The sequence below is a fragment of the Barbatula barbatula genome, assembly GCF_947034865.1.
Source record: "Barbatula barbatula genome assembly, chromosome: 18".
Classification (NCBI taxonomy): Eukaryota; Metazoa; Chordata; class Actinopteri; order Cypriniformes; family Nemacheilidae; genus Barbatula; species Barbatula barbatula.
In genome coordinates, this window is record NC_136781.1 from 5,774,847 (window position 1) to 5,791,642 (window position 16,796).

The 16,796-nt window shown below is 38.1% G+C and overlaps 1 protein-coding gene across 1 annotated transcript in view; it reads right to left on the bottom strand.

The window, feature by feature from the left end:
* atp8a1 (ATPase phospholipid transporting 8A1) overlaps nt 1-16,796 on the bottom strand; it is a 99,576-nt gene that overhangs the window by 72,670 nt on the left and 10,110 nt on the right. Inside the window, exons 2-4 of the mRNA XM_079479927.1 lie at nt 11,213-11,327; nt 4,193-4,292; nt 2,151-2,249 (exon numbers count right to left, since the gene is read on the bottom strand). Coding sequence (XP_079336053.1) covers nt 2,151-2,249; nt 4,193-4,292; nt 11,213-11,327 — 314 coding nt within the window. The remainder of the gene's footprint in view (nt 1-2,150; nt 2,250-4,192; nt 4,293-11,212; nt 11,328-16,796) is intronic.

Below are 16,796 nucleotides of genomic sequence, written 5' to 3' on the forward strand. Positions count from 1 at the left end.
TTCATGTTCCTAGAATTTAAAGATCTCCTAATCATTACAGGGCACTATTAAATGGACCCTCTCTCACTCTCCTAGTTTCTCTTTTTTCCTCTCTCCCGCCTCCCCCATCTCTCCCAGTTATGTGCTCAACGTTTAAATATGAAAAGCGCCCCCCCTTCGTGTTACCGCAGAGTTTACTGAACGACATCACGTGACCTCTTTTCTGACTCTGCAAGGGCAGAGAAAGTAATACTAGTCTGCAATCCATTCATCATCCACGCCGGCTCTGGTGTCGCATTGGGAAACTTTCTCATTCTCGTTTCTTATCCCTCGCTTTTCCTTCCTTCTGTGGAGACTGAGCTTTGTGTTAAAGTGATGATGTGATTATGCATCTAATCTTAGAACCCTGGGGCAAGGTTACTGCCTGCTTATCTGTAGTGAAAGCAAACACTTTCTTCATAATAAAGAAGCCCTCATGGAAAAAGGAAACAGCTGTTTGGTTTTGGTGATAAGTGCTTACATTAGTGAAGTACAGCGGCCTAGGCAGATGATAAGCAAAGAGCACCAATGCGTCACCTCTTGTCTTTGAAACAGGGATTAAGAGGAATTATGGATTAAGTGCTTCTAAAACCGAGAAAAGAGTACCAAATCAAAACTGTATTTACAAAAACTGTCATGTACTAACCCGGAAAATGAAATATCAAAGTGATAGTTCACCCAAAATGAAAATTCTGTCATCATTTACTCACACCATTGTCGTTTCAAACCTGTATGACTTTCTTCCATCTGCAGAACACAAAAGAAGATATCTTTGTCGAATGTTGTTAACCGGCACCCATTGACTCGCATTGGTTTTGTGTTCATACAATAGAAGTGAATGGGTGCTGTTAAGTTACCAACTTTCTTCCGAATATCTTCTTTTGTGTTCTGCAGAAGAAAGACATCCACGAAACATCACAGACCCATATAAAGTGCTGCACCGGGCGTTCTGACCACATCATCCAGCTCGACGTGATCAGATGGCCGTCCGGAGGGAGACGGGGAGCAGGCTCTGATTTCAGGGCTCACAGCACAATGGTGAATCAAATTGGGTTGGTGGTTTCGTCCCTGCACTCACTCCTTCATGTAAATTTCCGTGTGAATATATTTACAAGCCAAATAAGCTGAAAGTTCTTTTTACCTCCAGACCAGAAAAGCGTATTGACTGGAAAGTCTTTCGGCTAATGGAAGTGAGACGTATACGTGATCTCTTGATTCCGAATTATCAGCAAGAGTAAAAAAGGGTAAACTTGAGCGCAGGCTAAAAACCGACTCGGATAATGTAACAGCTGTGAAGGGCAGAAGAATAAAAGCTACAGAAAGAAGTTTTCTCTTATTACACACTCATTAATACTCATCCTGTCCGGCATCAGTGCAATATATTTACGATCAATTATTTAAAAAAGGAAAAATGTCATTTGTATTTCTTAATGCTTATGTTAACCTTAAAACAAAGAAATAAACACATTAACAGAACGCTGATGTTGTTGTCTAACAGAGCTTCCAGATAAGGTTCAATATCCATGCTTGTGGTCAGCATTTGCATAGATAAAAAAACAAAGTACCAAAGGAGTGCTTACGCTCTTCAAATTGATCTTAATGGTTATATATGCCTGGAATACAATCGATTTTTCCCAGTCAATTTGACATTGATCCAGCTATAATCAGGTACAGACATACGTCAGACGTCTACTCTACACATGCTAATAACATTATAGTGTACCACAGTGGCGATCCGTGACACCTCTTCAGGGGAAGCAGTAATGCGAAGCTCGGCAAAACATGTATTTAGCCTGTCATGTGCATCACCCATCAGGTCAAAATACGTGCCTGCTGCAGACGCGTCAAAAGGGTTTTTAATAAGAGAGACGCTTGCGTTTGCTAGATACTCGCTTAGTCTCATGTGTAACCAGAGTTTTATCATAAACCATTTAGACGAGTCTAGAGCAGGCACGTATTTTGACCTGATGGGTGATGCACATAGGTTCATGTGAAGCGTTGAACACGTATTCTGAAGTCCTGCTTCCCCCGAAGAGGAGACACCGATCGTCACTGGTGTACCACAAGATGCACAGTATGTTGATATGTTTTTATCATGCCGTTGCACCAAAAAATTATTAAAATATTCTAACCAGGTCCTCTATAAACTCTTTCACTGCTGCCACCGCCAGAATGAAAAGTAAGGGCACCAGTGTAGTCCATCGTCCTGTCGGTGAAACATCAGGGATTTGCTGTGGAACAAAAAGACAAAATCAACATGGTTGAAAGCGTACAAAAGTACACAAATGTCATTTTGCTACTGTGATAAACTGCTCTTGTTTTTTTCTCATGGATCATAACACTGGCATGGACAAGAGCCACTGTTTAGCATTTTAACATCCAAATTTCTGATCTTTAAAGCAATGTGAATTGTGAAAGCACTGTTTGAATAAAACTAAAAACACAATTTACACACCAGCACCCAGCATCGTATACAGAGTACTGAGCATTCTTGCTTATCTTAGCAACAGGATTTCACATATTGTTGCTGTCCTTCCGAAACATCGGGTGCCCAAAATTTGCAGTTTTTCACGACAGTTCAAAATCACTGTCCTTTTCCAATGATTAAATAATGTGCTGTCAAAGATAACAAGCATTTTGTAATAACATATTTCTGTTAGTTATTTACAGCCCACACTGACAAACATGAAGGGTGACTGATAACAAAGATTTACAGCAAAAAATTAACATAACAAAATATGAAGATATGTTGCAGAAGGACAGCAGCGATATAATCCTATATAATACTTCAGTTGTGCAGGCATTACAGCCTTATATTTATTTTATAATTCGCGCTACTAGTTCATTAAACTTTTTTTATTTCCCTCTTGATTTTTCACGTAGCTCACAGTGCTTATGTAAAGAACCTGATCACGCTTGGTACGTGTCACAAACAGATAAGCTGCGAGTGGTCTGACGGGTTCAGCGAAAGGCCAGTAATGCAGAGACATACAATAGGAAACATGAAACGGATTCCTTTTAACCTGATGCCTACACCTTCCCTTGTTACTTTACATATCAATTAAACTAGAGAATATGTTCAACGTAAACCACAGCACACAGCAGTCACATAGAAACCCAGAGCGGTTTCTCATACAACCTCATATGAAACATTTTACGCATATTTCAGTCCAAAAATAAGAGAAAAAACAATTAATTGTATTTTCCAAAATAATGCTAATGTAATTTTAGATTTACTGTATAAAGAATAAATAAGTAAAATAAAAATTATATATAGACTGTATGTGTGTGTGTGTGTGTCTGTATATATGTATAAAGAAAAGGAAATATCCATATCTACAGTATATATCTCCGTTATCTATATATATTATTATACTGACAATGCAAAAAAGATTATCTTTTTAATTGATGGTTATGTTTGGCAAACTTGCTCGTACGTCACTATTTTCTAAAATACAATAAAAGACTGTATGCGTGTGTGTGTGTGTGTGTGTGTGTGTGTGTGTGTGTGTGTTTGTCTGTATATATGTATAAAGAAAAGGACATATCCATCTCTACAGTATATATCTCTGTTATCTATATATATTATTATACTGACAATGCGAAAGAGATTGTGGTCCTAAATGTATTGTATGCTCATTTTAATTTTATTTTTATATGGGGTTAAATATGCCCCAGACAGGCTTTTTAACAAACTTCATAAAGTATTCCCAGTCAAGCAAAGTGAATGCCTCGCTGTGCACATCCAAAACACTTTGTAAGTGTGATGGCAATAAGCAGTTTTGATGAAACAGCATTCATAAAGATCAGATGGTTACCTTGGCCCCGGTGTTAAAAACAGTAATCCTGTCCCTGCAGTTTTTCCCTCCCTCAACAAAAAAAAAAAATCTGCTATATCTTTAAAAAACAAGATAGATTTACATACAGCAACCTGTAATCTCTCAAACAACATCAAGCAGATTGTATATATCTATTTAATTGATGGTTATGTTTGGCAACCTTGCTCGTATGTCACTATTTTCTAAAATACAATAAAAGTCTTAAAGCTCTAAGCACAGTGATCCGGGAATCCACAGGCAGATGCTTATCTGTGATCATGAGAGCTGACAGCTCTAATCTCTCCAGCCTGTCATCTGTTCTCCTGCCCCGGGGGTTGAAGAGACAAAGGACTTACCTGCAGCAGAGCAATGAAGAGGAAGAAGGAGTTGGCCGCTCTTCTGAACTGAGAGTGGAGGAACCGAGGCAGGAACGTCAGCACATTGTACTTGGCGGTGCTGAATGAGAGACAGATGCAGATTAAGAGAAGACCATTAGAAAGGGAGTAATAAGGAGACAATGTAAAATAGTCACAATATAACCACAATCATTTTCATGATGGTAAGGATTCTGTCTTACACAGGAAGTAAACAGTAAGAACAGACTCAGCAGTCATATTTCATTTGTTGGTCCTGTTTTTTTACTTCGTCACTGTTAAATCATAAATAGGGATAAAAATGGCACCCGGCACATATAACCACCAGAAACAGCACAAATCATTTTTCCTCTGCCCAGTCCAGACTCCCAGTGCCAGCCTCAGCCACAAACAAACAGTGAATGATGGAGAGAGGCACTAAATGACCATAAAGAACAGCTAAGTTTGAGAAAGAGAGAGAAAGGGAAGGGTTGAAAAGAGCTCAGCGTTTGAGAGAGCTATGGTGTGAGCTTGCCAGAGCCACCGTCTCGTAGTATCCAGACTGATTTATGCTCACATTAGGACAAAGACAGAGAGGCCACTTTAGAACGAGATAAACGCCCCACTCTGAACTCTGACATCTTCATCTTTATCCTCCCACTCACCAATAGAGCAGACCACCGAGAGACACTCATCTCAATGGCCATTTTCATCACCAATGATTTTTTACATGTTATCATCACTCGTGACAATTCTCAGTACATACTTAAAATGGGTGAATTATATGGACAAGTAAAAATTGTGTTAATTTTCACCTCAAAATAATTTAATATTTCTGTTGAGCAAATTAACTTTAAATGCTTCAGTTGGACAATTGTTTTGTATTACACATCTTTATTTTTACCATATGTAATGATAGGTGTTGACTCTGGCGGAAGCAGCAGGAAGCTTTCACACATAACAGAAAATCGTGTGAATTTTAACATCACAGAACACTAAACACATTTATGTCCTTATCTCTCCTTCTGCTTAGAAACACACATACATTTGCACTTTATTTGAACATTTACTGTCTAAATCTAGTCATGAGAGCAAAGCATGCTGGGTACTGAATCCTGATATTCAACACCATGTTATTCTATGCATCCTCGGCTTTTACAAACTACAGACTGTACTCTATATCCGAGAGTAAGGAGAAACATTTGTTTTGAATGATGATATAAATCATAAATTGAATAATATCTTAAATTAATAATTGGTGAAATATGTTAAAATAAGTTATTTAATTTAAGTAAGCATGTTAAAATGTATCAATTTAGGACATCACTCTGATCGTCTAAAACGAAGATTATTGTATGTATTTGGTGTAATACAGTGTGTTTACGCGGTTTACGGTTTCACATACCGTGCGTTACTGTTGGCTCCTCTGTGACCCGCCATTCTGAAACGCCTCTAAACTCATCATTGTGAAAAGCGCCGTGTGCTCTGATTGGCCAGCTACCCAGTGCGTTGTGATTGGCCGAATACCTCAATCATGTGGCGGAAATGTACGTCTTCAAAATATATCGACAGCTGATACTGTCACCGGTCCCATGTGAGTTCAAGCTCGAATATGATCCAGAAAATGCATTTGACCAAGCGGATTAATCAACTTTGCCAGCGAGACTGCCAGCAGAGCGTAATAGATCAGTGTGTTTTTTTTTTTAAAGACTATTAGGTTTACCAATTAGCTAACTATAGCTAACTTCTTGAGCAGCCTTTGATGCTGTGTCTCGACGCAACGCGACAAAGTCAATAAAACATATCATAACGTGGCATTTGTTGCATCGAGCGGGGACATATAACGATTTAAATTGACTTTTTTCATGTAACTTCATGCTGCAGGGGAGAACAGCCAGAGGACACCACAGCGAGAATCAACACGCCTTCTTTCTTTGCGTATATATTTAGGGTGGTGTTTAATTTAGGGTTCAATGCTTCTCACGAATTGACGTGGAAATGAGGGGGCGTGTTTAAACAAGGCGTTTTAGGCAGGTTTGGATGAGCCTCAACTTTAAAATAAAACATCTCTTTTGGTTTGAGCAGAGCCGGACAGTAACGGAGTACATTTACTCGAGTACAGTACTTAAGTACAATTTTGAGGGATCTGTACTTTACTTGAGTATCATTTTTGGGGAGTACTCATGACTTTACTCAAGTAGATTTGAGAGGCAAATATTGTACTCTTTACTCCGCTACATTTCTATCCATAACCGTAAGTACACGTTACTTCTAAAAAGGAAAAAGAAAATCTCGGAAACCACCAATTTGTTTTTTCCCTCTCAAACGTGATTGGATTGTGCAGGCGCCACTTATTGGGCGAGCCTATCAGCAACAATCACTCAGACCTCAGAGCTCTATCATTTGCTGTACACAGCTGTCAATCATCTCACGTCTGCATGACACGTCCTGTGTACACTTCCTCATTCAGGACATCCACGATGAAGCTAAAGTGACATTTCTTCACCAAAACAAGAAGCTAATAAATGCACGATGGAAGAATATGTGTTTTGTGTGTATTTTCATGCGATTTGGGGGTATTTTTATCCGAATAAAGAATAAAGGTAAGGGAAGAGTAGCCAATAGCGTCATATAAAATGCTAAATATAACATGAAATGAACTTGAAAACATCGCGACCGGTCAGCTGATTTTCTTTAATCATTATTATTTTCTCTTCTTTGCTCTATGCTGCGTGTATAACACGGTCAGGTTCAGAGGTGTGTCAGAACATTGCTATATCGCCTTCTTTGCTGTTTTAGGTTTATTGATTTCAGGGGCGGCGTTTGTGTATGGCCCTAGCGTTCAGAAAACATTGTTGAAACAAAGTACGTGTGCGTAATGAGACTGATTAAAGATAATTAAACTACTTTACACTGATGTGTACATGTAGCATAGGCGTCGGAAGCATATTTGAGAATGTATAAACACCGTTAAGTCACATAGCGTCATTGACGTATAGTCGGTAAGACCGAAGATATGTAGTTTTGACGTGACATCATCGTAATGTTGGTTCGAAGCTCTTTTTGGCTAAACTCGTTTGTCTGCATTTTCCACATTTAAGATCATATACAGGCATTTATTTTCAATAAAACAAAGAAACTGCTTACAAAATGCCTAACAGTGGTTTTGGAATCAAGTGTGAGGTTATGGGTAGTGGGGATGGTCTTTATTTTCCCAATTAGTTTGCATCCATTTAATAATTTTAATAAATCGAATAATTTACACTATTGTTATTGTATTTCATTCATAATGTAAAACGCTATCTGTGAAAAATTTTAAAAATATATTGTACGGAAAGACATAGCGCAGTCGCAGTTTAGGCTATTATGTATTTTGCGATTTGCCACTAGCTATGCCAGGATTAGCTTAAAAATGAAAAGAATCAAGGCTTAACAACCCTGCGACAAGGTAAGACATGTTTTATATTTAATCTTGTTTGCTGAATCTGATCAATGGTTGGTTTATATTTTAGTCTCATAGTCGATTAACGTAGTCGTTGGTGGTGGTTATGACAACATCTGGCTGTGGGTTATTTTTTACTACTTTAAGTTTTGTGGTTACATATATGTGGTATCATTTGGTTCGTTTTTGTATGGTCTGAGGAAATTTCGCCATACCCTAGGTTTTGATGAAACGCCACCACTGATTGATGAAAAAACAGAGAAACTCACATGTACACACAATTGTTAGCTGAATTGTATTTTCTAATATTACTCATTAATGTAAGCCGAGTATTTGCTTTGATGTTCTTGAGTATGCGGTGTGTTGTTTAAAACTGTTCGGTTCAAATGTGGGTGCAAAAAATCCATTAAAACTCTAGCAGAGGTGAAAAGAATAAAGCATGGTAAAAAGATTAAAATTACTTTATTTTACTTAAAATTCCTTTAACATTCTCCAAGGTATTAACATTAACATTTTTCATAACTCCATGTAGGACGTTTCTGTACATAAATGTAAGCACTGTGGCAGTAGTAATGCAATATTTAGAAAATGTACTCTTGTACTCTTGATACTCAAGTACTTTTAAAAACATGTACTTCAGTACTTTTACTTAAGTACACATCTGACTGTAGTACTTTTACTTGTACTTGAGTAAAATTTAGCAAGGGGTATCTGTACTTTTACTCAAGTAATGAACCTGTGTACTCTGTCCGCCTCTGGGTTTGAGACTTTCGTTTTTGCAATTTTACGTGTCTAATATATAAATTAACAACTTGTAACACACCAAAGATACAGGATAACACGAAATGGCGTCACATGACTCCTTTAAACATTTAAGTGATTTCTTTTACATTTAGATCGAGGTTGAACAATAAGCACACACGCATGGTGCACAACCTGAGAGACCGTGAAACACTGTAACATTGAAAGTGATCCCTCTTGTCATCAGTGTTTCACTGATAAGACTTCACAGAGATCCTTATCATAGCACAGCGTACTGCTCACGTACCACAGCAATTAGCAGCACCGCATGAGATGGAAAGTTCGGTCAGATGCCTGTTGTTCTCTCTTTCTCCACTTTCTCATCCTGAGATTGCTGATACTTTGCCAGGTGGATGCAACATGCAGCTAGCAGCTGCTTTGAGAGTTTTCGAAATTAAACTGGTGTGTTGCTGGGCAACGAAACTCATGGAGTCAGCTGTGGACTAATGGTTAGAGCGTTGGGCTTGTGGTCAGAAGGTTGCCGGTTCTAATCTCAGTGCCAGCAGGTCATGACTGAAGGGCCCTTGAGCAAGGCACCTTACCCCTGATTGCTCTGCAGTAATGTTCCACTGTATAAAACTACTTGTAAGTCGCTTTGGATAAAAGCGTCTGCCAAATGAATAAATGTAATGTAAAAATGTAATGGAGGATGCTGATAGTCGAAGTGTAGGATCTCAGTCATTGCTCCTCACCTTTTGTCTTAGCACCATCTGTGCTCATACTCATAATCTAACACACACTTTCTTACTTGGCCTGAATTTGTGTATTTTCCTGTGCAAATCAGATTTTGCCAACATTGGGAACAAATGATGTTGGGTGGTATGATATTGGCTAGCAAAACCAACACAATGATATAGCAGCAATGTGCTTATATCCAGTCTGTTTTTTGTCTACCAAATAAAAAAATAAAACAGACTTAAAGTGATAGTTTACCCCATTGTCATTTCAAACCGTTTGACTTTCTTTCTTCCGCAGAACACAAAAGAAGATATTTTGTACTTTTGTATGGACACAAAACCAATGCAAGTCAATGGGTGCCAGTCAACAATAATTCTTCAAAAATATCTTATTTTGAGTTCTGCGAAAGAACGAAAGTCATACTGGTTTAAAATGACATGAGGGTGAGTAAATGATGACAGAATGTACATCTTTGGGAGAACTATCACTTTTAAAAGCAACAAAAAATAATAAATGTATGTATTTGGGAGAAAGAGTTATCCAGAGTGTATCTTCTGATTCTGTTTTTCCTGATTCTCATCACAATGTGAAAGCAGACACGCTCTCTCCAAACAGCGCTGGGAGTTGACCTCCGTCCGTCTCTCTCCTCATTTCCTCAACACGACCTCTGAAATCAGATCGGTTTGCTTCTAGACCTCAGCTGCCTTCTTATGCCCAAGCGTTCTTATCGCTACTCATTTTCATTATGCTTTGAAACAAACATGAACCAGCACACATGTAAAAAGCTTGAGGATGCTGACTCATCAGTATGCCATTGGGCTAACTAACATAACCACTCATCAAAATGCCACCTCGGAATTCATCCGCGTGTTAATAATTTTATGGACAGGAGGTCGTGGCCTTGTTGGTGTTGGCATTTTCCGAAGGCATCAACACATTTGCTCATTGTGTATTCCTAAGGCAATGTGGGATGGAGAGCAACTATTTGTGTTCGTTTATGATAAATGAAACCAGTTGGGTGATATGGTCCTGTTGTCTTTCATGAATAAGCCATTTTTGTTAGAGGTGTGCATCCGTGTAATTTAATACAGCTTTATCTGTTCTATGCTTTCAAAAGTTTGTGTTTGTTTATGTAAAGTGTGTGAGTTTAAGTGAAATGCTATGTGATCGCTCTTCCCCACAGACTGGTTTTTGCTTGTACTACTGGAATGCTATACGGTAGGTAGGTAGTCACCTGATCATCACTGATATGCGATTTATTTTGACAGGATCATGATAGAGAGATCATTTAAACACACAAGGAAACAATACTGTAACACCTAAAGTATGCGTGCTGCTCATTTAAACGAACACGGCCGTGATAACAGGTCACTTAGCCTTTTTTCTTTTGTGACAGTCTAGTGTATTAAAAAAAACAGGCAGCACTCGTGCAGCAGGAATGGAAACATTAACCTGGACTGACAGAGGAGCTGACCGTTTAAAGCTACTGTTTAATCCATAGCATGAGACAAAGAGAGAGACAGTGTGCAGTTATCTACATCAGGCTAAAAACAGAGAAGATTATAAAGGGGCAGGACTATTCAGAGAACAGTATTAATAGAAAGTAGCTGACTCTTTTACTGACTGCAGTCGCTAATATGATCACTAGATGGAACCATCAAATAGATTCTTTACACACTAAAGGTCTGCAGACATGATGGAGAGAGCTCACGTGGATAATGTCGCTCTCACTACAGGCTGGGAGAAAATCACTTCTTACTAACTGCTCGTGTCTGCGGGATAGTGCATGTTAAACTAATCCGATTATGTTATTCACACCTGTGAGGTGACAATTTACGAGTGTAAAAATGCAAATGCATCTGCTTCACAAACACAGATCACTGGGGTGTTTTGATACTGCATCAAATACACGTCGAAGATACAGCAAAGGTGAGAATCCTGAGTGTGAAGCATCAGATGATAAGACTGCAGTATTTTCTCTCACTCTGCATGTTCTCCTCCCATCTGCTGAAAGCTGGAACTTTGCTACAGTCTCAGCAACAATTTGTCTTTTTTTCAGTTACACCGTACACACAATTGCACAAGGACGTGTGTGAACTCACCTGACTCGATTACTGCAGAACTTGGTAAACTGGGGCTGATTGATGAATATTAGCCGGGAGTCATCCTGATCTGCTAGAGAGGTCTTCTCTGAAGCGTCTTCAGTCTTTTCATAACCTGAGTGAGGAGAGAAAGAATAATGTCATACACAAAACAGCAGTAAAAAGGTCATATAAACACTATATGTTTTTGAAAATATTTAAGTTAAGTCTTAAACATACGGATACAACGGTATAAATTTTCTCAGGAGATTTTTCTTATGGTGTAGAAAATGTATTGTAAATGCTCCTGTTAGAAATCATTTCTGAAGCCATTAAATCAGCTATTGCTTGTATCGTTAAAATGAAAGAAACAACACTTGCTTTAACCATAAATTGTTTAATTAATAGTTAATTATTTGTGCCATTAAATCAATGTTGGAGTTCTGGACTGAGGTCTAAGTTGGCATACAGTATCACACCGAAAACTAAGCATACAGTATATACACTTAAAATGTACATTCTCTGCTTTTTTGTAACAACTCTTCTTGCACTAAACAGATATCTGTCCAATCAGAGGCTTCCTAGAATAAAAATGCCCCTCCTTCTTTGGTACCCATAACCAATTAGCATATCATGGGTAATGGTGGGTATGATGTAACAATACCCCCACTTAAACTTCCTGTTTCCATGAAATACATCAATATGGATCATTCTTTAGCTCCTATGGGTCTGGCATATAAGAATTGCCCTATCAACTTTACAACACAAAACAAAACAAACAACTATACGCAGTGTTTCTCATCAAACTTTAGGAGGCCCCAAGACGACTTAAAATTACACAAACAAGCATTAACACAACTTAAAATCAAGATATTTTTAATGTATTTCAGGGCAAATATACAGCTGGTATAGATTGTTAAGGGGGTGCTTAAAAATATTATGGTGGACTGAATTCTAAACTCAACCCATGGTCCCTACAGCACTTAATTCAGATGTCCAGGTGGATTAAGTCATTCGTTTGACTGGAGACAGACAGAGGAAAAAGAAATGTGTGATATTGCAGGCACACTAAACCCAAGGGACCAGATGAGTGAAAGAAGGACAGCTCAAACAGACTCTCCTGCAGGCATCCAAAAACGCACACACACACCATTGACAATACATGCTCTATTGTATTGTATTATAGGCTAATTTAGGTCATGGCATTTTCCATCACTTTTGTATACAACATGGGCTACAAACTTATTAATAACTAAGTTCTAAAAAAGTTTCTAAGCAGGCCTGCTCAAACTGCATAACACCCTGTAACCCGGATGCTGCAAATCATTTTTAGAGGGGCAGTTTGATATTACACAAAATGTACTATAATTATGTCTTTAAATAACATATATGACATTATATTTAGAAATTATAAAATTTGCCTGTTCATGACGTTTGAACGTCAAAACTAGACGGCTTATCCTCACGGAAGGGGTGCATTCGGTAAATATGAGCTAATAAAATATTTTAAATTGAAATGTAAGTCAATTTTTTTTCTCATGTTTCAAGTAGCTGTGTAATAAGCGGGATAATGTACAAGCATCGGCTGTTATCGCGAAATATTGTGTTCTTTGCCAAACTTTTTTGCCCTTGCCAATGCTTTCCTGTCAGTTTTATACCATCCTCCTGTCCCAATAAAAAGTATAAAACCCCTAAAATTATAACTAAAGGAAAATAGGGCATTACTTCCTAGAACTAATTTCAACACATACGTACGTGTGTGTGTATATTCTTTATGTAAAGCAACACCAGTTCAACAGCCAGATGAAACTTAAACTTATTTGTTTTATTATATTTAAACAGTAAAATCTCTCATAATTTTTTATTAAACCGTATATACCACGTACAAAAGGTATCATTAAATATTTCAGACGTGACTCATCCTCATGAAAGCAAGGTGTGTCGACTAAGCTCAATGGACAGCATGGACGTTTCACCTAAACAAAGTAACGTTTAAGTATTAGTATTAGTATTAGAAGTGCTTTCTTTGTAAGGGAGTTTTCCCCAAAGCTTGTTTACTTAAACCGATACAATAGGGCTGTATCTGTGAAATTATAAATGTCTCATACTAGATTCTGGATATTTCATGTAGCAGACTCACAGGCTGATGTTTCCTTGAAATGTAGAAATACAGAAAGGTTTGTGGGTTAAGATTAGGGGTTATGGGGTAGAATACTGTTTGTGCAGTATCAAAATCGTCTATGGAAAGCCCTCATAAAACATGGAAACCCAAGATGTGTGTGTGTGTGCGCGTGCATGTTTGTGTGTGTGTGTGAGACAGAGAGAGTGAAAGAGGTGTAGGCAAAAACACAGAATGAGGTATGTTGTATGTTTTAAATGAGACAGAGACATTAAGGATATAAAGTTTATGTAGAAAATTAAGCTAACAAGAAATTAAGCTAAAGAGAATTTTGGACCACAAAGATCTCACAGTGGATGGTGCTACCTGATAAACTGTAATAACAAAACAGAAACTAAGCAACAAAATGTCCAGTCACTTATCACATGAACCATTTTTTAATAAGGGTTTGGGTCAGCGTGAATCTTTATTTACATTTACATTACATTAAGTCATTTACTAGACGCTTTTATCCAAAGCGAACTACAAATGAGGTAAACAATAGAAGCAATGAGGGCAACAATTCATAAGTGCAATAAAACAGGTCTCAGTTAGCCTACCACATTTATCTTTATTTTAAAGTCCCAGTGAAATAAAAAATGACAACGCCAATTTTTTCATGAAATATCGCTGCATTTATTGTAAATAGTTTATCAATGTGGGTCATTCTCTTTTTAAAATTCGTGTGGACTTTAATCTTCAGATAAAATCAGAAAATGCACTGCCGTCCTGTAATAACTATCCATCTTAAATGACTTATGTTAGACGGCTTTGGTGGAGGATCTGTTAACTCCTCCCCTTCAAATGTCAGTCTGCTGTCAGTAACATTTCAAAATGCAACGGCAGTTTTTATACATCTAATCGTTGAGAAAGACAAAAGCCACGCCCACTATTTTTCTCATTAGAAATTCCATTTCAGTCTGAAATGTGTCAAAATACAGATGTAAAAACAATCGCAACTTCCGGTTCACAGGATTTGAAGCAACAGAAGTCTATTGTATGTCATGATTTCAACAGATGGGGGTGTTTGTGTGTGTAAATGAGAGATTCAGTTGTAGCTTCATCTAGAACAAACAATGTTCTGCTCAGTCTTCATTCATGATATCGCTTAATAAATAATTAATAAATAAATAAATAAATAATTCTTACCGCTCTGATAAATAATTTAAATGGCACACAGTTAATTGGCTGCACTCATCTCATCTCAGTCCCACTATTATTATAACAACAGATGAGAGGGACTGATCGTCCTTTCTGATCAATTGTGCCAATTGCTGACATCATCATTCACACATAAAATTGAAATTGTTTTCCGCAAGATAAGTGTCTACATTTGATTAAGGCTTCGAAATAGACTATGTTAACTCTTCATTCTCCCATGGGGATATTATACAGCCCAATATATACATATTTCTTGCATATTAAATAGACCAGCTTGTAGAAACATTTCTTATACTACAATCCAAAACTTTTGTCTCTCTATTGCCATAACTTAATGAAATATAAAAATGTGGTTTACTTTACGTTGGAGAGCTCAGAGAAACAGTGCAGCTATTCGTGCAGAGGGAGAAATGATAAGGAAATAAAGGAAAACATCTGGAACTGTAAACCATAAGGTAAACACAAAACAAGCTTTTCAGGAACAAAGCATCCCCAAAACCCCTGCAACTGATTCCTGACACCACAGGCGTAACGTCAAGGTTACACAATAGCAATCATCCCATAAACACATAAAAAACAATCACATGACAAACTGAATCCTAATCTACAGTTTGGCTTTGCAACGACAGATTTATGATATAACAGCTCATAATTTTCATTAAACTATGAACTTTGGCTTTAATTCTGCAATGATAGCAGCCATTAGGATAGCGCAAGGGATCTGATCAGAATCAAAGGCACTAGTGTTTTTAACAGGAAACAAACGCCAGGACATCGGAGTCATGGCGACTCCCAAAAAGGCTGTTAAAGGTGGTTACGACACATTTAACCTTGCGTTTATTACAACCATGCAAGATTGACGATTCGCCCATCCGCATGCTATTGCGCAACCCGTGTTGCTTTGCAACTTGAGTCAACAGATACTCTGAGGTTCACATTAACTCCTTCCATTCATCTATCCAGCCGTGACTACAAATAAAAATAATAGAGATAGTGAAGGAGTGAGAGAGAAAAAAATGAAGCGTTATTCAAAGAGCCATGATTCAGAATATGCGTAATGACGTGTCCTTGAGGGCAACAGCTGAAGGGACAAGCTGTAATCAACTCCAAGAGTTTTCAATTAAGCTCAAATACTTATGGGATTATAAACATGAGTAGTCTACGCTTTAGGGCTAAAAGAGTCCAGTTCAAACAGGAGGGATTTCCCAACAGAGATGGAGGGTGCACTCTGTAGGCGTAGAACAGTGGGCAGTGGGGCGGAAAGGATGAAGAGCAGAGGAGATACATGACATAGAGAGTCAGAAAGGAAAACGTGAAAAAGGAATTTCCAGTGGCACGGACACACGTGGCCTTGTATGAGTCAAGGGGGGCAGCCGGTGACCAGGGGATTTGATCTCAATGCTTTATCATGTTGGCAAGATTTTTTTCAGAGTGAAAAACAAAAGAGGCGGCATTTGTCAGAAAAAAGCTACCAACTTATTTAGCCGTCTTAAAAGGATGTGTTCACCTAAAAATAGGTGAACACATCCTCAAATCTCAAATCTGTATAACTTTCTTTGTTCTGATGAATACAGAGAAAGATATTTGGAAGAATGTCATTAAGCAAACAGATTTTGGCCACCACCGGTTCAAATCTCTAGTGACTAAACTGTCACTGATTCTCGTATTACACAAACACAACTTCCAGTAACCACAGCAGTGTGGGTCAGTTGGTACGCAGTTCATTGATGCAATCTGAAGGAAATGTTGAGCAGCTTTCAGATGTTTCATTCTTATACATTTACACACTCCAAGTATTCAATAATAATGCGTTGGATTCAAATTCAAACTAAATACATGTGTGTACGTAGCTGTTCAAAGGGCCAAATATATCCCCAGAAATCTGACCCACAGATCATTTTAAGCCTCTCTGACCGGATGTGGCTCCCCTAGCGAATGAAATACCCAGCGGGCCTGTGTGGAGTAAACATGACCAAGAGGAAGCTCCTTGCTAAAACAGGAAAAGACTTGGCAGAGCCGGGTAATTTAAATGACGAAAAATGCAAACAGTGTAATGAAAAGCTGGCGCACGGAAATAACCCGGTTGTTCTGTGGTGAGACACCTTGACCCACTTCCTCCAAAGACTAAAACTTTGTCATCATTTACTCACCCTCTTGACAAAATTGATAAATGAAAACCGTAGGTCCCCATTGACTTGCATTGGCTTTGTGTCCATACAATAGAAGTCAACGGGGGTTTTTGGTGTCCAACATTCTTCAAAATATAATCTTTGGTGTTTTGCAGAA